Source organism: Geotrypetes seraphini, chromosome 4 (genome assembly GCF_902459505.1).
Source record: "Geotrypetes seraphini chromosome 4, aGeoSer1.1, whole genome shotgun sequence".
Classification (NCBI taxonomy): domain Eukaryota; kingdom Metazoa; phylum Chordata; class Amphibia; order Gymnophiona; family Dermophiidae; genus Geotrypetes; species Geotrypetes seraphini.
In genome coordinates this window covers 262601145-262622061 of record NC_047087.1, presented here as the reverse complement: position 1 = coordinate 262622061, position 20917 = coordinate 262601145, and the positions used below count along the sequence as shown (strand labels likewise).

General features: G+C 37.7%; 1 protein-coding gene across 4 annotated transcripts in view; it reads right to left on the bottom strand.

The window, feature by feature from the left end:
- Nucleotides 1–20917, bottom strand: part of CC2D2B (coiled-coil and C2 domain containing 2B) — a 212163-nt gene that overhangs the window by 144232 nt on the left and 47014 nt on the right. For all 4 annotated transcript variants that reach the window (XM_033943399.1, XM_033943396.1, XM_033943398.1 and 1 more), the window contains 2 exons: nt 10905–11114; nt 6023–6123 (listed from right to left, as the gene is read on the bottom strand). In XM_033943399.1, coding sequence (XP_033799290.1) covers nt 6023–6123; nt 10905–11114 — 311 coding nt within the window. The remainder of the gene's footprint in view (nt 1–6022; nt 6124–10904; nt 11115–20917) is intronic.

Genomic DNA, 20917 nt, shown 5'->3' with positions numbered 1-20917 from the left:
AGAAATTAGAAGTCAACTAAATTTTGGTTTCAGCATCAAACCCAACCCAAAATCTGGGTTTAGATTTTGGCCAAAATTACCAGTGCATTTTTGGCTGAAACCAAAATTCTCCTACTCTACTCTAAGCCCCCTCCCCCCATCTTGTCCGACCACCCACAGGCCCTCTCCTAGGCCTATCTACAGAAGCCCTGGTTGGGCTGGTGGTTTTTTGATGGGGGAGCAACAAACCCAACTCATTCCTGCTTAGTGCTACTGCTCAGTCAAAATAGTTCTTGTGTCTAGTTCCAGTCTCAAAATGGCTGCTGGGACCTCCTGTGTCAGTCTAAGCAACCATTTCTACTGGAACCAGCTGTGTGCAGGAGTGAGTGGGGAAGCTCCTCCACCTACTACCTACCAACCATGGGTGCCAGCTCTGTGAGTGCTTGAGCACCTCCAATGTTGACCAAACTCCTTTATTTTGACCAGAGAGCATTCACTTGTGTTGAATGTAGCACCCCCAATCATCTTGAAAAGTTGGCTTCTATGCCACCAATGACAAGGTAGGCCCAGGAAGGGGTACGGCTCAAAGAGAGATGCTGCCAGATGTGAGCTCAGGAGGGGGACATTTTTGGTCAGGTGAGGGCTGTTGAAGAGGAATGCTCAGTTTTAGTTTCTTCTCCAATGGAGCATCCAATTTCCAATTCTTAATTTAATCAAGAACAGCTTCTGGCACCTTTACAGAAGCAAGAGTCATAGTCATTCCTAAACCTGGAAAAGATCCACAAGAAGTGCAGAACTATAGACCACTTTCGCTCATATACATAGATGCCAAACTATATATGAAATTACTTGCCTCTAGAATGCAAATGATACTGCTAAAACTTTTCAACTTGAGAATAACAGGCTTTGAGTTTGGTTCGCTTTCAGCTAAATTATTTGCTTATGCAGATGATGTTTTATTATATATTACCCCTGAATCTATACCTGCATTACTAGACACCATCAAAGTATATTCTATCTCCTCAGGATACAAACTCAAAATCCAAAACCAAAATCATGCCACAAAACTGTCCAGAATTAAAATAGGACCTCAATTCATTTGGTTTTCTTTGGTCTGCTGCGAAATTAAAATATTTTGAAGTACTCTTTGGTCCTACTATAGAGGAAACATCTATCTATAACTCAGAAAACTTCATTAAAATTACCAAAGAGTTGACTCAACAATGGTCCCCCTTAAACTTAACATAGTGGGAAAGATTTGACACCATCAAAATTATGATCCAACCCAAAATTAATTATAGTCTCAATATGTTACCACTTTTACTACCTCACAAAACATACCAAAATATTGTTAAGATCCTTGCCAATTTTATTTGGAAAGATAAACAACCAAGAACAGCTATGAGAAAACTACAAAGTGCGAGTTAATTTTCCTTCTTTTTATAACGACCACATAGCTTTTTTTTTTTTTTTATAGAGACAAGGTATTTCTTGGATAACAAATATGAATAACACAGATATACCAATATGGCTTAAATTGGAACAATCTGTTTATAGTCTGTACTCATTGACTACTGCATCAATGCATACATTTCTGTCAGACAAATTGCAAGCTCAATTATAAGTTTGACAAAACTTGCATTGACCACAATGGATAACATAATGAATATCCAATGGGTTGATACTTTACTGATGCCAATATGGCAAAATTACAATTGAAGATCCAAAGGAAAATGCTTAACTGGACATTATGACAAGATTGTTCTATTTGGACCATTCAGCAATTAATTACCATAGACATAACCAATGGATCTCATTCTTGGAATTGCACAAAACTTACGGCTTGCCCTTCAATCAAAATCAAACGGGGTATTACTACTTCTACTACTTTTAATTTCTATAGCGCTAGTAGACATATGCAGCAATGTATAAGACTGTTAAATAACTTAATTAATTAATTAATTAAAATGCTGGCTCCTCCCATGTCCAAATGACTTGGTTTTGGACATTTTGAACTTGGATGCTTTTCTTTTTTAAAATGGCAGAAAAAGTTGGATGCCTAAGGGCCAAGATGTCTAGATAGATTTTTGAAAAAAAAATAGTCTATCAGTTTTGAAAATAGATGTTTTTGCCTCCCAATTTTGGGACACATTTCTCATGACATCCAAATTGGACTTAGATGCAGTATTGAAAATGGCCCTCCACGGGTCATGGATTTGATATACCACCTTTCTGTGGTACAGACTGGGATTTATATCTATTATATGCAGGTACTTTCTCTGTCCCTTGTGGGCTCATAATCTAAGTTTTTGTACCTTGGGCAATAGAGGGTTAAATAACTTGCCCTGAGTCACAAGGAGTTGCAGTGGGAATCAAGCTCAGTTCTACAGTTTCTCAGCCCATTGCACTTACTATGAGGTTACTCCTCTACTTAGCTAGGAGAGAAAAATGGCTCATGAAAGAAAAGATAGAGGGCTATAAAATCACAAATTACTGTAGGTAGAACATGTAAATAGGGAACTGTTACTTACTCTTTCAAATAACACTAAGACTAGGGGGACGCTCCATGAAACTAATAAGTTAACATATTTAAAACAAATCAAATAAGGGTTTTTTTCACTCAACATGTAGAATTTATTGTTGAAAAATATGGCAAAGGCACTTAGCATAACTGAGTTTAAGCAAATTCTTGGAGGTTGAAGGGGCACATATATATTCCTTCATATATATTCCTTGTAAGTAATTTTCTCTGTAAGTATTTTTTTCTATTCATGCTTGTGCTGAAACAGAAAGTGTTCACTTTGCTAAGAAACTTCACTTTGCTAAGCAAGCACAAGGTCATTTTTCTCTTTGTGTTCTGTTTTAGCTGAGCGATTCTGCTTCTCATTTAGATAAGCAACATTTGCTAAGAATGAAACATTTGTTCAAACCTTAGACAAAAGGACAGTATTATGAAACTTCCCACCAAAGCCCCCCTTATGCTTGCTACTTCTTTTTAGTTGCTTTTATGTATCCTGTTACCAAATATGGTCTTTCCTACAGTCATATGCTGAAAAAACTTACCCATGTATAATGCTATAAAAATGGATGAAAAACTCATAATAAATGGACAATCTCTTTGGGACAAACCTGAGCGTCCTTTCTTCCTAAAGAGACTGTCTCCAGATATCTGAGAGGCAACAGAGTGTGTGCAGGGCGGTTTTGGGACCAGAACCGGACCAGGTCCGATTCAGCTGGGGGTTTGTCCGGGATTGGACTGGATAGTACCAATGCCATGTGAGTATTTCTGAATTTTGAGATCTGTTCTTTAATACTCACTGGTATTTGGCGTCCTGTTCCAAACCCTTATCTGTTAGTAAGACTTTTGGGAAGTCTAATGCGGAGTTTTGGGAACCCCCGCCGCATATGTGAGCAGCTGCACGTTCTTTTGGGAAGAACGATACTACTTATAGAGACGCCTGCCCACTCTGTCGTCTGTGGGGTTAACACTTTATGCATGCGCTTTTTTCTTTCTATCACTTAGATATAAGACTCATAGAGTATAAGATTTGTATTGTATATTATTGTATCTCACTTATAAGGTAAGGTAAGCGAGACTTGTGTATTGCTATATTGTTTTGTAATGGGTCAGAAAGGCAGTAAGGTTCCCCCCCCCCCCTAAGAAAGATGAGACTTGTAAGGCTTATGTTGCCCATTTGTGTGACACTGGATATTATCTTATTGACCCTTGGGTAGATAATATGACTGGCTGGACTGAAAGACTTCATAGTTCGAGTCCATTTCCCTGAGACGGGGCAAATGATAAGTTCCACATGGATATGGTAAAGGGTATGTGTTTGGGGGATCATGAGGCATGGCCATACTATTCAGGGGACCCACACTGGGACAAAGAATACATGAGAAGGGGAGGCATTAATTGCCTTACATATACTCCCTATTGGTCAGCTACTGCCAAAGACAAAACTCCAAGCTGTCCATTCTCTCTCCTGCCCAATTACATGCCACAGAAAAATCTATCTGCGCTGCCAGTCCTCCTCCATATAATTTACAAGTTCCAGCACCCAGTGCTCCTCTTAAACTTTATCTCTCCTTATGATATTGACCTCTTTGTCAGCAGCACTCTCGCTCTATCTTCTCCTCCTCCTCCTCCACCTCCCATCCTGTCCGGTGCGGCTGCATCGGGACAGGTTAATGACACTTTGCCCCAAGCCATACCATTGTCCACTATATCCACCACCAGCCCCACCGTCCGGAGGCCGGTAATTCCTTTTTTTCCCATCCGCACTCGCAGCGGCACTCAAAGGATTAGGGAAGTACAAGAGTTGATGCAAGAACAGATGCCCTTTCTCACAGTGGGGGATACTCTCTTAAAGAAACCCATTGAATTAGAAGACATTAACAAGATTATTAAACACTGCCCCAAGCCTCTTGTCTCTGCTAGTGCCATGTTTCACTACCTGAAGCGAGCATGCAAGGGTCGAAATTATACGCAGGAAGATATGCGCCTCATCCTAGATGGCAGTGTTGGACACAGTTCCCCCTGGGACTGGTCTAAAATCCCCAGTATTAGTGTTCTAGAGCCCGCCACTGTCACTGCTACAGCTTATAAACCTTCTTCTTGCATTTTGTAATTCGCTGATTGTCCAGCCTTCTTTCTATGTGAACCGCCTAGAAGTCAGTTTGACTATGGCGGTATAGAAAAATAAAGTTATTATTATTATTATTATTATTATTATTATTATTAATACTGAAGCAGGAAATGCTATTATGTGGAATGAATTGCAGGCAGAGCTTGACAGGTGTTTTAAGTCTAGATCGTCCCTTCCCAGTGCTGTAGCTTGCAATCAGAAATCCGGTGAAACTGTTGTGGATTTCTGGAAAAGGTTTAATGAAACCTGGACCCAAGAGGCAGGTCTCAGTGCTCATGCAAATATGGATTCCCTACTTATTCAAACTGAGCCTGAGCCTGAGCATCCTTTCTTCCTAAAGAGACTGTCTCCAGATATCTGAGAGGTGACAGAGTGTGTGCAGGGTGGTTTTGAGACCAGAACCGGACCAGGTCCATTTCAGAGGTGATGTTCATAATTTTAATTTGAGACAACCACTGCTTATTGCTGGATATAAAGGCAGTGGGATATAGGTGGGCCACTGTTCCCTCTTAAGCTGAGCAGGAGTCCTCCAACTGTATTGCTGCCAAATGGGGATGGTTCTTGTGTTTTCAATCACTAGGGAGAGGCACATTCCTTGGAGTCCTGCAGAGCTTGCATATCCCTCACTATTGAAAATGTGATAATGAAACAGCATCCCTCACAGGCTGGATTGCAGGTGGAAGACTCCCACTCAGTTTAGAGGAAATAGTAAACAGGGTACTACCAATATTTTGCCCAACATCACATCAATAATTAGAGAGCTAAAAATTGGTTTGTTTGACCTCTTCAATCAAAAAGATGCTCTTTTGCCCCAGGTTGTGTGTAAAGAACAAGGGCTGAATGTATCTTTAGGATCCTGCTAAGTACATGTAATCTAGATTGGCCACTGTCAGAAATGGGATGCAGGGCTCAAAAGACCTTTGGTCTGAGTCAGTATGGTGTATCTTATGTTTTCACTTACAGTAGGCCTCAGAATATATGCAATTCAGAAAAAAATATGAACTAGACACTGGGCCATAAATCACTTTTAAAGTCTTGTATTCTTGTCCAAAATGCATCTAAAGTTATAAAACACAGAAAGAGTCCTAGGATGCCCTATTTCATGTATAAGATCCCGTAGCTATAGTTCCCCCAAAAGCACACATGGACCAAAAAAGTATACCATAGAAAAAGAGGGTATTTATGGTCTTTGAACAAACCTCACAACTCCTTTTGCAGATTAATTTCTAATTAATCATTTGGCTCAACCACAAAAGTCAAACAGTAGAAAGACCTAAAACATAAACTGTACTTTGTGGTAGACACAGAATTATGGTATACAAAATTGCTTGAGTTTGGTAGATCTCAGGTTGACTAAAGAAAAAGTCAATATATAAAAGAAAATATTTCTATACCTGATTTGCCATCTATAGTCTTCCAAAGTTTTATTGTTCTGCAGGTTGTTTACTTCAAGATCATGTTCAAATATCTTAGTGGCATCAGTTAATGCTTTAAGCTGAGAACAACCACAACACATCTAATGATTAAAAATCTGCCAATGAACTGGAAAATTTATTATATGTTATAAAACTACAATACAAGAGAAAGATTTCCATTTGAATGTACCCACACATTTTCCACATATACACTATGGGGCTCATAATAATAATAATAATAAAAACACATCCAAAATGTTTCTAAAACCAGCTTAAGCCTTTCCCCTGCTTCTAAACGCCTAGAGCGAAAGGGTGGGCCTTAGGGCCTGATTGGGCCAGGCGCCTAAGGCTCTGCCCACAGTTCAGGGGTGGGGGCGATCGTGGCAGGGAAGATGAGCCATCTCTCCTGCCGCGATTGTTGCAGGTGGGTGGATTCTGTAACTGGTGTTGTTTTTGACAGACACCGGTTACAGAATCCAGCTTTTAGGTGAAGGACTGGCCCCCTCCTTCGCCTATAAGGTCTTGTTTTGGGCGTTTGGGACTTAGGCTATTTTTTGGTTGATAATGTGTTGTAAGTTTAGACGTAGTGGTGATCTGGGCATTTAAACTGCTGAACGTAGAGGTAGGCCATTCTAAAAAAAAAAACAAAAAAAAAACACACCTCATTTTGGACAGTTTTTTTTTTAGAATGGGCATTTTCCCTGATGCTACTTTCAGCATTTAGACCCTAAACACTGAAAGTAGCAGCAGGGAAAATGTCCATTTAATTTTGTCCAAGTAATTTCATATATAGTTTGGCATTTATGTATATGAGCGAAAGTGGTCTATAGTTGGTCTTAGGCCAAAAGGGGCTTAGATAGTTTTTTTTTATTATGCCCCTCTATGTCTAAAAGTTGTACCCTTAAAAGCGTTGTGTAGCATCAGACCTGGTTCAAGAGCCTAAATTATTACAAATAACAATCAGGAAGGAAGGAGGAATAAATGGAAATTACGTATATCACCACTGGTCAGGAGACTGAAAAAAAATTATAACAAAAAAAGCAATGTAAAAAATTTTTTGCTTTGATGATAACCCCAAATCTCCTGAATTTTGTAGAAAATTCATGGGATTTCTGTCTTTCCTTCATGTTCCTACTTGTCAGCCATGCCTTCTGATTGGTCTGACTCCTAAATACTGAGTTCAAAGGTGCCAGGTGTCAGACCACTTTTTATAATTCCTGTAGGGCAATTGGTACTCTATAAAAGGAGAGAGCAACAATAGTTATCTCAGGAAAATGAAGTGCACATACTTAACACTCTCATCATAGTAGACTAGAGATGGGTGCTTTCTGTTTAAAAAGAAAGTATGTGGGGAAACAAAGAATGCTTGTGTGAGAAGTATTACATACAAAACCATGCCATCATGCTGCTGGCGTAAGGCAGCTCTTCCAAATAACTCCTTATTCCCAGTGTCAATGGGTCTTCTGTCATGGTTTTTCTTCTTGTGGGGGAGTGCCATAAGTTAGATAATCTATAGTTAGGATGGGAGAAGATGTTATGACAGGAAGGGATAGTTGAGAGAGGAGATTGAGCTGTGGATAATGATAGTTGAGAGGCAGTGTGAGTGCAACAGAGAGCTAGATGCACTAAACAGGATCAGTAACATCACATGGGTCTGCTCTGATCCGATTTTTAGCCGATTCTAAAAGAGCTATTGATGCACTAAAAATTTTGCATGCAAATGATTCATGTGGAGGTTCGTCGTAATCCTCGTCTCTCCCATCTGATTGATCACTGTGAGAGCGACTCTCACACATGCACAGAGCCGGTAGGGGAAGCCCGAACAGTTGAGAAGCAGGGGAAGCCCCAAAGCAGCCTCCTGTCACTCAGCTGTTCGAGGCAGGAAACCTTTTTTTATTTTCTAATGGGCATAGAGAGAGGAGTCTAAGGCCATGCCTCTTGGGAGGGGCCTTAGGCATCTGAGCCAATCAGGCAGGGCCTTAGGTACCTCCCCGTGCATCACATGATGCACCAAGGAAGGGAAGTCCCGCCATTTTGGATTGGCAGGCCTCAGAGCTGGAGGGACTGAACCTCTCTCTCTTGCTCTCTTCACACAAAGGTCCTGGGGGGTTCGGAGAGGTGGGGGAGGTTTGGGGGAGTATCCGATGGCAGGAAGGGATGGGCATCCTTCCTGCTTTTTTTGGAGGGGGAAGGGAAGAGGGTATGGGATGGTTGGGGATGCCTGGTGTGGGCGGCCTTCGTTGGCAGGAGGGAGTGGGCAACCCTCCTGTCAATTTTCTCTGGCGTGGGGGAGGGGGGGTGTTGGTCCCCAATGCCAATTGTTCAGGGAGATGTCAGGAAGCTAGGGGGTATGGTTTTTTTCCTTCTTTTTTTAATGGGGTAGATATTGTGCATGGGTAACACATGCACAGCATATGTGCCCATATAAAAAAGTGCTGGTAAGACAGGTAAGCAACTGTTCTTGAACAGTTCCTTTTTTAATCACTTTTTTTTGTGCATTGCATTGGCAAGCGATGTTAGTGCATCAATTACTCAAGTAGTTTGCATGGAATTTTAATATTAAATAGCTAATTTGCATGGCCAGATTAGAAAATGGGCGATCAAGGGGAAAATCACACCGTGAGCCGTTTTGTGCATCGGGTCGGCAAATGTGATTGTCACTAAAGCAGTCAAAACTGGTTTAGTGTTGATTGCTAACTTTAGTGCATCTAGGCCAGAATGAAAAGTTGGGGAAAGAAGCAGATAGGGAAGGGGCAAAAGAGTTAAAAAAATCAGAGCAACCTTGATTAGACAAGGAGGGGAGGAACAGAGAGGCACAATGGAAAGGTTACAGGAAAAGAAGATGAGAAGTTCATGATTTAATTTATTTTATATCTTCCTTTCATAGGGTGCAAAACTAAACAAGAAAATTAGGAAAGGAAATTCTTTTATCAAGAGGAATGAGATACATCACACATGCAGAGAACAGACTCGTACTAAAACCAATAAATTAATAAGTTTTAAGCTATAATTTGTCAGTCAGGATTGGTTGAACCCTGGAGTTCATGGTGCTGAGCTTTTAGGGATGTTTTAATCTTGGGGAATGATAATTCAAGGTATGGAGAGGCTGACAATGTGTTCCATTGGGGGCAGTATAATGGGGCAGTATAATGAAAGGCACAGTGATGATATACAAGTAAGTAACTGGTGACCATTGAGAAAAAGGAATAGTCTGGGTGAGGCATATGGGGTAACCAGTGATGATAGGTATGAAAGGATACCTGAATGCAAGACCTTATAAGTCGACATAACAATTTCCTATAAATTAAACACGGGAGCCAATGGTGTTGGATAAAGAGAGGTTATATGATCTGATTTGAGAACATGAGCGAGAATTCTTAGTGCAGTATTTTGTATTGAATGTGACATAGAAGGCCTGAATAAACAATATTAAAATATTACAGTAAACAATATTTGACATTGAGTATGAAATATCAGATACTGGCAGTGATTAAATCTGCATTCTATCACATGCATTTATTGAGTAGACTTAAACTGGTGACTTTAAGTACTCATTCCTATGTTGGATAGAACCTCCCTGCCACAGGGAACCACCATGGGTCCCCGCAAGGCACTTCCTTATCTGTGTGATGTCTTGGAGCTGGTGTACCCCTGGCATCTTCTAAACCCATCTGTCAAAGACTATACTCACATGTCTAGGGCCCATGGCACAATATCTTGACTTCATAGCCTTTTTTTTCCCATCTTCTAACTGCTACTAATGGCCCTATTGTGGTCTCTGACCATGCTATCTGCTTGATTGAACTCGACATATCATTGACTCATGAGGGTACACCTAGGTGGCAGTTCCCTTCCTTCTTGGCTCAAGACAAACCTTTTCAAACCTATCTGCTATCGTGTTAGGAGGAATACGCCCTTAACAATGATCAGCATAAAGACAACATAAGAACATAAGAATTGCCGCTGCTGGGTCAGACCAGTGGTCCATCATGCCCAGCAGTCTGCTCACACGGCGGCCCTCTGGTCAAAGACCAGCACTCTAAATGAGACTAGCCCTACCAGTGCACGTTCTTGTTCAGCAGGAACTTGTCTAACTTTGTCTTGAATCCCTGGAGGCTGTTTTCCCCTATAACAGCCTCCGGAAGAGCGTTGCCATATTTTGGGATACCCTTAAGGTGGTCTTAAGGGGGGATATCATTCAATATATGATTACAAGAGCCCGGCGGTTAAATCAAGGCCTCATTCTTTCCAGATCTCTTTCTCCCTTTTATCTATCCCCTATAGCTCCTACTCAGATTCTCCTCCTCCTATTTACCACCCATGGTCTCTTCTTGATTCCTTTCTATAATATTTAAATTCCCAATACACCTCCTGTCCCCCTTTCTGACTTCTAAAATCCCTATGACCTCATTTTGTGACCCTTCTCCGATTCTTTCCAAGGCTCCTTCTCATCCTCTCACTTTGTTCTGCCCTTAAAATAGTGACATCTCAGATCTCTTTCCTCTTGGTTACTTCCCAGGACTTCATCCTTTACCCCCATCCCTACAGCCCCTTTCTAAATACTCTCCCTCTTTTCTACCTTCATTTGACCCCTTTCTAGGTTTTTTTCCTTCCAGCCCTCCTACCCCCTCATAACATCTTCCTAGGACCTGTCTGTCCTTCCTTCCCTCCTGTAACTCCATAGCCCATTCTCAAGGCCTCACCATCACCAAGTGAACTAACATAGTATCCATACTACTTTATTCTAGACAAGAAATATACTTAAGTTATAACTAACTTAATAATGGATCACCATCAGAATTAGTCTGCAAAGATGATTAATGTGAAGACACAAGCTTTTAAAAATTCAGATTTTTCTTACTTTTTCAGAAAGTACATGAATGATATTTTGTTGTTGTCTGCACTGATATTGCTCATAAAGCTGAGAAAGTCTAGCAGCCAGCACATGTTCTTTACTGAACAGAGGATGATGCGTAAACAGCAAACTTGAAATGTTGAGGTCAAGTTGATACCACTCAGCTTGTCCTCCTATTTTATTTCTAATGCAGCCTTGTTGTTCAGATTTCATTGCCTTTAAAATATGAAAATTAAATTGTTCTTGAAATTTAAATCTAAATTTAGATGTTGGTTCTTAAAACATTCTAAACATGGTTTCTATTAGTGCTAGCAAAACATTTTTTAAAAGATAGAGCAATTCTTAAACAGTACAGTAAACCAAAATAAAATAATTCACAATGAAATATAAATTGCTTTGTGGTTTGATTTTTAAAACCTGAGTTTTTTTCTTCTTTGAGCAGGAAATGTTGTGGTGTTATTGCTCCTGGTAATAGAGGGCATGTGGAGGAAATCTCAACCAATGCATAAGTAGTACACAGAAGCCAGATTTTGGATACATGAATACCGCGTTATGGCATAATCTGAGGCTAAGGATGATTGCTGCAATGGCTGGGCTAGATTGGAGGGGTGAGGGTAAATAAAATAAAATGGGCAATAGTGAATTTAGGTTCATGGTGCTGCAATCCAAAACAGGATGGCACTTGTTGTGCCTCCATTTCACAAATGTGAACCCTATGTTGTTCAAAATCAGTATTCTATAGTAACTAAGTAAATGTAATTAGTTACTGTACTTCAATATAAATTTTGTTACTTTTACTTGTAAAATCTACAGCAGGGGTGTCCAACCTGCGGCCCCGTTAAGCATTTTGTGCGGACTCAGTCAAGGGCAATGCAGTGTTTTCCTCTGCTCCCCCTGGGTGTTTACCATCTTGCTGGCTCCCTCCTCTGTTTTGCTGCTGCGATTGCACGTTTGTGCAGCCCCAGAAACATTTTTTTCAGACAATGTGGCCCAGGGAAACTAAAAGGTTGGACATCCCTGATCTACAGGATAATGTCACCAGCTTTCACTACTGTTACATAGTTGCGTTCGATGTTTGCAGTTAAAAAAAGCGTTATGTTGTTTGGCGTAACAAACCTCCCCATATCGCTCTTTCTACACTAAAATTACCCAAAAAGGAAGGGGGATTGGGGTTTCCAGAGTTTTTATAAATATTATCTTGCTATGTTTCTGAGATATGGGACATCATGGTCAGTTGATACTCCTCAGACCTCAGTTCCACCTTTGTGGAATTCCATTGAATCTTTTTTAGCTGCTCCAGTCCCGCTGAAATGTATCCCCTTCCAAGATAACATCAGACATTTGATATCACATGATACTATTATATTTACTAATTATGCCATTAAAGCATTTGAAAAGGTTTCTACTGTACTCTCTCATAGTAAATCTTTCTCTGCACATCTTTGGCATAATCCTAGTATTAAGATTGGTGATAAGCCAATTTGTTGGTCTATATGGATGAGTAAAGACATTTGGTATATTAATCAAATTATGGACAACAAATTTTGGCTATTTTCCAACAATTGCAAATGAAATTTGATCTTCCTTCTATGGAATTTTATAGATGGTTTCAAATGCAGCACTGCTTACAGAAATTAAAATGGCCTTTAAATCCTAATACCCCATTAATATCCAAATTTATGGAATTCTGTCAATTAGGAATTACTCATGGCCATAAGACCCCACTCTTTAATAAATTTTTTTATATTACATTACATTATATTAGAGATTTCTATTCCGCCATTGCCTTGCGGTTCAAGGCGGATTACAAAAAGCGAAGATATCTGGTAATTTCTAGAGGAGATAAAGAGTAGATGAAGTTGTTTGGGGGAAATGGGAAGGTATGGGGAAGTGGGAGGTGGGAAGGAGCTAGCGTTATTAAGTCATTTGCAGGAATTTCTTGAAAAGTAGAGTCTTTATTTCTTTTCTGAATGTTTTATAGTCTGGGATCATAATTAGTAGATTGGAGATTTGGTTGTTGAGTTTTGCTGCTTGTGTGGCTAGGAGGACATCATATAGTTTTTTCTGTTTGACTTCTTTGATTGGGGGGGGAATGAATGGAGTGTGGGTTTTCCTATGTCTAGTTGATGTAGTTTGGATGAGGTATATCATCGTCTTTAACTTTTACTACAAGTACTAAACGTATTTGGACCTCTGAATCTTCCTGGTCGGGATCTGATGACCAATGGATAGATTTTTTCAAATATACACAGCATCCTACGCTATCTACCAGTTTAATGTAATCATTATTATTATTATTATTAGGGGCGTGGCTTGAGAGTGCGCGAGAATGGACGGGTAAGGCAGAGGCTCCGTATTAACAGACATTATTGACATAAAATACGAATATAAAATTTCAATTAAAGTATAAAAAGAAGAAATTAACAACGAGATGGCTTCAGGAAAACAGAGTAAATCCGATTTGGTGGCTTCAAATACCGGCAGTGTCAAGAGATCTAAGCCGGAACTGGCGACACCGTCGAAATGTCCGTTGTCAAGGGAAAAAAACGACATTGATTTATGGAAAGAACGACAAGAAATAAAAGATATTCTTTTGAAAAATGCTAAAAAACTGGATGGTATACAAGAGGAAGTAACAACTTTAAATAAAAGAACCGAAGTGCTGGAAATTAAAACAACAAAATTAGAAATGCGAATGGACAGTTTTGAAAATGAAAGAAGGCAATATAAACTGGACAGAGATAAAATCTTTACACTCACCAGGGAGGTGGAGGACTGCCAGAATCGCATGAGGCAGAGTAACCTGAGACTTTTGGGCGTACTGGAAGGGGTGGAGAAAAACAACCCTGTCTCATTCATTGAAAACTTTTTGATGAAAGTCCTGCCTCTCAAATCTAAATACCCGATAGAAATTGAGCGTGCACATCGCATACCAATGAGAAGACCTGATACTTTAACAGGTCCTCGCCCCATAATATTCAAGTTGCTAAGGCACCAACAAGTTTTAGAGGTGTTACGAATGGCTAAAGAGCATGCAAATTTAAAATGTCAGGATGCCAAAGTACACATTGTTCCTGACTTTGCTAAAACAACGGCAGATAAAAGGAAAAATTTTTTGGACATGAGGCCGAAACTGAGAGACATCGGAGCTAGATTCGGGCTGATATACCCTGCGATTATGAAAATAACTATTGACAATAAAACTATGAGCTTTGATGAGCCTGTGAAGTTGGAAATGTATCTAAATCAAAGGGAATAGCCGATGTCAGTTTAATTGAACTTATTCCCTTCATGAAAATGATTCTCTTTCATTGTCTTTGATTTTATTTGTTTATTCATCCTTGATTTAATGGAGAATCTTTATATTGACAGTTTGACTATGTTTTATTTGAATGGTAATGATAACGGTGCACTGGAACACTGAAGCAGATGACAGTTTATTTCTCTGAGAGCCTTTAATATCTTGTTCTTAAAAAATGGTTGTTAAGCTAAAATTATTTTCATATCCTTTATATATCTTATAAAGATATTATTAGAAAACTTTATTTATAAAGATAAGATACTAATGTGGGGGAAAAAATGAATGAAAATACATTAGTAATATTTAATTTATATTTAAGGGTTTATTATAAGTCTAATTCTTTAACAGATATATTTGAGATTGACATCATCTTTTATTATTATACTGAAAATGGAAGTCCTCTATTTTGGTTTTTATTTTGATTTCCATATTTAAAGAATTCACATTTACTGTATGAGAACGTATATATGATTATTACAGACATTAGTGTTTATAATTGAGGTCTGTATAGAGCTTTATTTGCTTTACTTAGTCTTATATGTGCAGTTTCAGGTTGTATCAGTCTATATTAAGGGTGGGAGAGGGAGGGTTGGGATGGGGTATAAGGGAATATGAGAATTGGGATAGAGATCTTATGGGGTGGGTTACAGATGAAAATGGTGTTTCTTCATTTCAAGTGATTTCAGGCTTTGGTTTAGTTATAATAATTGGTAGAGATTTTGTAAAAATTATTTGGATTGATGGAGATTAAAATCTTTTCACTCAATGTTAATGGCCTTAATCACCCAGTAAAGAGGAAAAAAATGTTAGCATTTTTAAAGAGGCAACAGGCTGATGTGTACTATATTCAAGAGAATCTTATGTAGATACGCTGTCACACAAATATATACACACTACCATAGGTGTTCTAGAGAGAAAACAGGGGTCTCAAGTGCTCATAGCCAGAAGCCTGAGATATACTTCAAAGCTAATGACTCATGCAGTGAGCTATCATCGGTCCCGTTTATGTTCTCTATACCAATGGTTTGTGATTTTTTTATATTTTCTTCTATTTCTATTTCTATTTTGTTTTCCTTTTTATATATATAAATAAGTTCTTTTACTATTATGTTAGAGATTACTTAGCTTTCTCCTTCTTCTTTTGCTATTATGTTAGAGATTACTGTGGCTTTCACAGTAACACTAACATAATAGCAAAAGAAGAAGGAGAAAGCTAAGTAATCTCTAACATAATAGTAAAAGAACTTATTTATATATATAAAAAGGAAAACAAAATAGAAATAGAAGAAAATATAAAAAAATCACAAACCATTGGTATAGAGAACATAAACGGGACCGATGATAGCTCACTGCATGAGTCATTAGCTTTGAAGTATATCTCAGGCTTCTGGCTATGAACACTTGAGACCCCTGTTTTCTCTCTAGAACACCTATGGTAGTGTGTATATATTTGTGTGACAGCGTATCTACATAAGATTTTAGTGTGATTCACAATATTAACAAAAGTGGTGCTATATTCAAGAGACACATTTGTCAGTGGTTGAATCCAGAAAGCTAGAAGATAATTGGGTGAAATACTGTTTTTTCGCTCCTGCAGTAGGGAAAAAGGCTGGAGTGGCTATATTAGTGAACAAAAAATGTTTAGCTTCATTTAAAATGATAGATTTTGATCCTTTAGGGAGATGGATACAAGTGGAAATGAGAATGGGAAATAATACTTTGACTTTACTAAATATCTATGCCCCGAATTCGAATCAAAATGATTTTTTTACTAATATACAAAAATTAATACTCCCACTGGCTGCTTCTAATTTAATAGTAGCTGGAGATTTTAATGCTGTTATGGATCCTTTTTTGGATAAAAAACCAAGCAAAAATATAAAATCATTAGGGTTAGATAATTTGGTGAAAACTTGTAATTTGAAAGATATATGGCGTATTCTTCATTTTAATGATCAGGAATTCTCTTTTTGCTCACCAGTTCATAAATATTTTTCAAGAATTGATTACATATTGGTATCAAATTCCATAGTGCAACAAGTGACACAAGCTTCCATTGATCCAATTATTTTGTCTGATCATGGAGGAGTGTGGATTACACTTACACTAGATAATAATGAATATAATAGATCATTATAGAGGTTTGATAATGCATTGGTTTCGGATTCAATTTTTTTTGAAGAAATTAAGTTAAAAATTTTGGAATTTTTCCAAATAAATACTTCAGCAGATATTAATGCGGAAATTTTATGGGATGCATTTTAAGCTACTATAAGAGGTAATATTATTTCTTATTCTGCATATATTAAAAAACAACTTATTAAACAATTTTCAGATTTGGAAAAAGAAATTAAATTACTGGAATCCAAACTAATAGATGAATGGAATCATGAAAATTTGCAAACTTTATTAAAGGCTAAAGGTAAATATAATGAAATTTCTTCAAAAATGGCAAGAAAAGATTTGTTTTCTCTGCAAACCTTATATTATGGAAAATCTAATAAGGCAGGAAATTTACTTGCAAATTATCTTAAAGCAAAAAAGAGAAGAATAAAAATAATTGCAATAAAAGATGAGAAAGGAAATATGCATAATCAAACTAGTAGTATTTTAAATCAATTTTTGGCATTTTACAAAGAGTTGTATTCTTCTGAGTCTTCTGATGATAAAGTTCAAAAAGGTATGGAATTTTTAAATCTTCTTGAGGGTCCAAAACTTCCTGATCATATAAAAAGAAGTTTAGAAGAACCTATATCATTAAAAGAATTAGAAACAGCATTGAAGTCTCTTAGAGTTGGATCCGCTCCAGGTGGGGATGGTTTTACTGTGGAATTCTATAAAACATTTCAAAATTCTTTATTACCCTATTTACTAAATTTATATCAATTTCAACTTAATAAAGGTTGTATTAAAAGTACTATGGCTGAATCTGTGGTGATTGTTTTGCCAAAGCCAAATAAAGACCCCACTATGGTTTCAAATTACAGGCCAATATCATTAATTAATGTGGACGGAAAATTATTGGCTAAGGCTCTGGCATTAAGATTGGCAAAGGCTCTCCCTTACATAATTGATGTACATCAAACGGGTTTCGTTGCTAACAAACATTCTTCTAACAATACAAGACTGACGTTTCATACTTTAAATTTAACTAAAATGATGAATGAACCAGCTTTTGCTCTTTCATTAGATGCAGAAAAAGCTTTTGATAGGGTAGAATGGTCATTCATGTTTCAGGCTTTGGATTGGTTTGGTATAGGTCCTGGTTTTATTCAAATAATTAAAACTTTGTATAGCTCCCCTATGGCAAGACTATATATTAATAATAATTTATCTGAAAGTTTTAAATTACATAGAAGAGTTAGACAAGGATGCCCATTATCTCCTTTGCTGTTTGATATTGTTTTAGAACCCTTATTGATAGCTATTAATCAGACAAAGGGGATACAGGGTATTCCCCTGAAAGAATGGGAATACAAATTATCTGCTTATGCGGATGATATTTTATTATATTTGCGCAATCCAGGTTCAACTATACCATGTTTGTTAGAATTGATTGAAAGGTTTTGGAATGTTTTCAGGATATAAAATTAATTGGAATAAATCTGAAACTCTTTCGCTTAATGTGCATTGCATAAAATCTATGTTTGATTCATTTCCTTTTGTTTGGAAAGAGGATGGATTAAAATATTTAGGAATTTGGATTAAAAATTCAATAGAGGATACAATAAAAGAAAATGAAAAATTTTTATTAAAAAAGGTTTCGGAATTATGTGAACAATGGAATCCGTTACATATATCTTGGTGGGGGAGAGTTCAAACCATAAAAATGATGATATTGCCTGTGGTTTGCTATCAAATGTGTATGATTCCGGTATTTTTTCAGAACTCTTTTTATAAAAAATTGAATGCAATAATTATTAAGTTTCTTTGGCTTGGCAAAACACCTAGAATTGCTTTGGTATCTTTACAGAAATCAATTAAGGAGGGTGGGGTAAATTTCCCAAATTTCTAAAGGTATCATCAGGCCTATATTTTACGTCAAGGTATGTATTGGGTCCTCCCAGATCACATTGAATACACTCCAGATTGGTTATACTTGGAATGGCGACTCCTGTCTCCTTTACATCTTTGTCACATTCTCAGTATCAAGATGCCCAGATTGTATAAAGAAAATAAACTTTTATTAGATACATGGAAAACTCTGAGGTATGTAAGTAATTTAACTGAAATTCCTATTAGTAAATCGACAAATCAATCTATATGGCTAAACTCCAAGATTCAAATTGGCGGAACTAAGATTGTCTGGAGGCATTGGTTAAATGCAGGAATATGAACTTCGGTTTGATGATCGAGTGAAGTGATTGAGCCTTGATTTAGAATGTCCTGGTGGCCCTGACGCAGCGGATGTTTTAAAATTCCCGCGAAACGCTGGCCGCGTCGGCAAACAAACACTAGTGACTGAATGAATCTTTAAAGACAAGTCAGCAACAAGATAAGTCTTTTTCTGGTCTATGTTTTTCAAATCCTGGCTTGCACTTATACACAGTACCCCTGAAAAAGTTTCTGAAGTTCAGGGTGGAGTTTTAGTTTTATTGAAATGCTTTAGAAAACTATTTTAAAAAATAAAAAAATATATACATCGGCCAATGATTGGAGCAGGAGCTGTATCACTACGCGGATTATCCTCAATCTGTGATTTTCACTGCTGTGCGTAGGCTCCGATTCTGAGGCCATAGCCCTTCAAGTTTGTCGGGCTAACAATACTGTTGTGTATTGTTTGCTATTAGCGGTATTTTTTGATTGATTTTCATTATATTGCGGATGTAAGATAACAATAAAATGTTTTATGTTTGCACAAGTGCATTTGGGAACCTAAAATTTGTTACAGTGACAGTGTAATCTAGTAGAAACTTTTGACCGTCGCACATGTGCATGCATTTGTAAAGTGTTATTTTCTGAATGACTTCATCTACAGAACATGAGCATTTGAGTAGTAATGATTAAAGTACTTAGGGCACATGTGTGGCATCTTTTGTGACCTCCAGTACTACTAGTATACAGTGAGTGCATTGTGGGCTGCACGGTTCCAAGCACCGAGCCCTGTGGCACCCCACTGGTTGACGCTCTTTCAGTCCAAGTATTGTCCCATGTACCCACACTCTCTGTTTCCTATGCTCTAGCCAGTTTTTAATCCACGTGAGTATTTCTCCCTCGATTCCATGGCTCGCAATTTTCCGAAGTAGTCATTCATGCGGAACCTTGTTGAACGCCTTCTGAAAGTCCAGATATAAAATGTCAACCGGGCCGCCCTTGTCTATCTGCCTGTTTACTCCCTCGAAGAAGTACAGCAAGTTTATCAAAGATCTGCCTTTGCTAAAACCGTGCTGGCTGGTCCTCATCAGACCATGTCCGTCAAGGTGATCAATGATGGATTAAATTTAAGATTTTGATGTTGGCAAATAGAGAATTATTTGATTTACAACTGTTATATCTTTCTAACTTAGGGCTCCTTTTACTAAGCTGTGCTAGCGGTTTTAGCATGTGCTACATTGCCACACACACTACACGCTAACGCCTCCATAGAGCTTGCGTATTTTTTGTGTAGCGCGGGGTTAGTGCGCACTAATCTTTAGCGCACTAAAAACACTAGCACAGCTTAGTAAAAGGAGCCCTTAGTTATATTCTATGCACCTAGGTGATTATTAAGATCATTGAAAGATAACAGAGTAGTGGCACCCTATATTCTAAAGGCTCCTTGCCTCAACCAGAAATTGTGTTTTGTCTTTTTTATATAGTTCCAATTTTATGGAATAGTTTGCCTGTAGAACTGAGAAAGGAAGAATCTTTCCAAACTTTTAAAAGACATTTAAATGCACTTTTTTTTTTTAAACTGGCCTTTTTGAACTGAAGGGTTGTGAATTCGGGACTTCAATCTGCATTTATATATTCTTATATTTTTATTTTATTAATTAATTTTATTAATTTAGATTGTTATATAATACTATGTATTAGGAATGTTACTTTTCTTTTCTCTTCTTTTCCTTTTCTTTTCTATGCAAATGGAGTTCTTGTCATAGTTGTGATTGAATTATATTGTAAATCGCTTTGATCTTTTTGGGGGCTATATATGCGGTATATAAAGATTTTAATAAACATAAACATATGCAAGGGCTTATGTGTATTATTGATGAATTTAGGATCAAGTGCAACACAAAAAAAACAAAAAGGGAGACCCAATGATCCACAGTAAAAACAATCCAAAGATAAAACCAACAGACTGTGCATGTGGATGTCCTGAAAGATGATTTTTATTCGCTCTTCACAATAAAAATACAAATATAGGTCTGAATTAGTAATACATGTATGATTTTACTGATGAACCCTACACGGTTCGTGTTTCGACAAGACCGCTTTCCTCAGGTGTCCGGATGATGTAGGGTACAAAGATAAAAATATGAGCAAAACAATGTAGGGTCCCTCAGGACAATCATACGTGTATTACTAATTCAGACTTTTATTTGTATTTTTATTGTGAGAGCGAATAAAAATCATCTTTCAGGACATCCGCATCCATAGTCTGTTGTTTTTATCTTTTAATTTAGGATCAGACATCTTGAAGGTGATCTTTTTCCCTCATCGAAACATCTACCCCTAAGAGTACATGCAACTGAGCACAGTGGATCAGGGAAAAGAAATTTTGCATATTGTGCATATT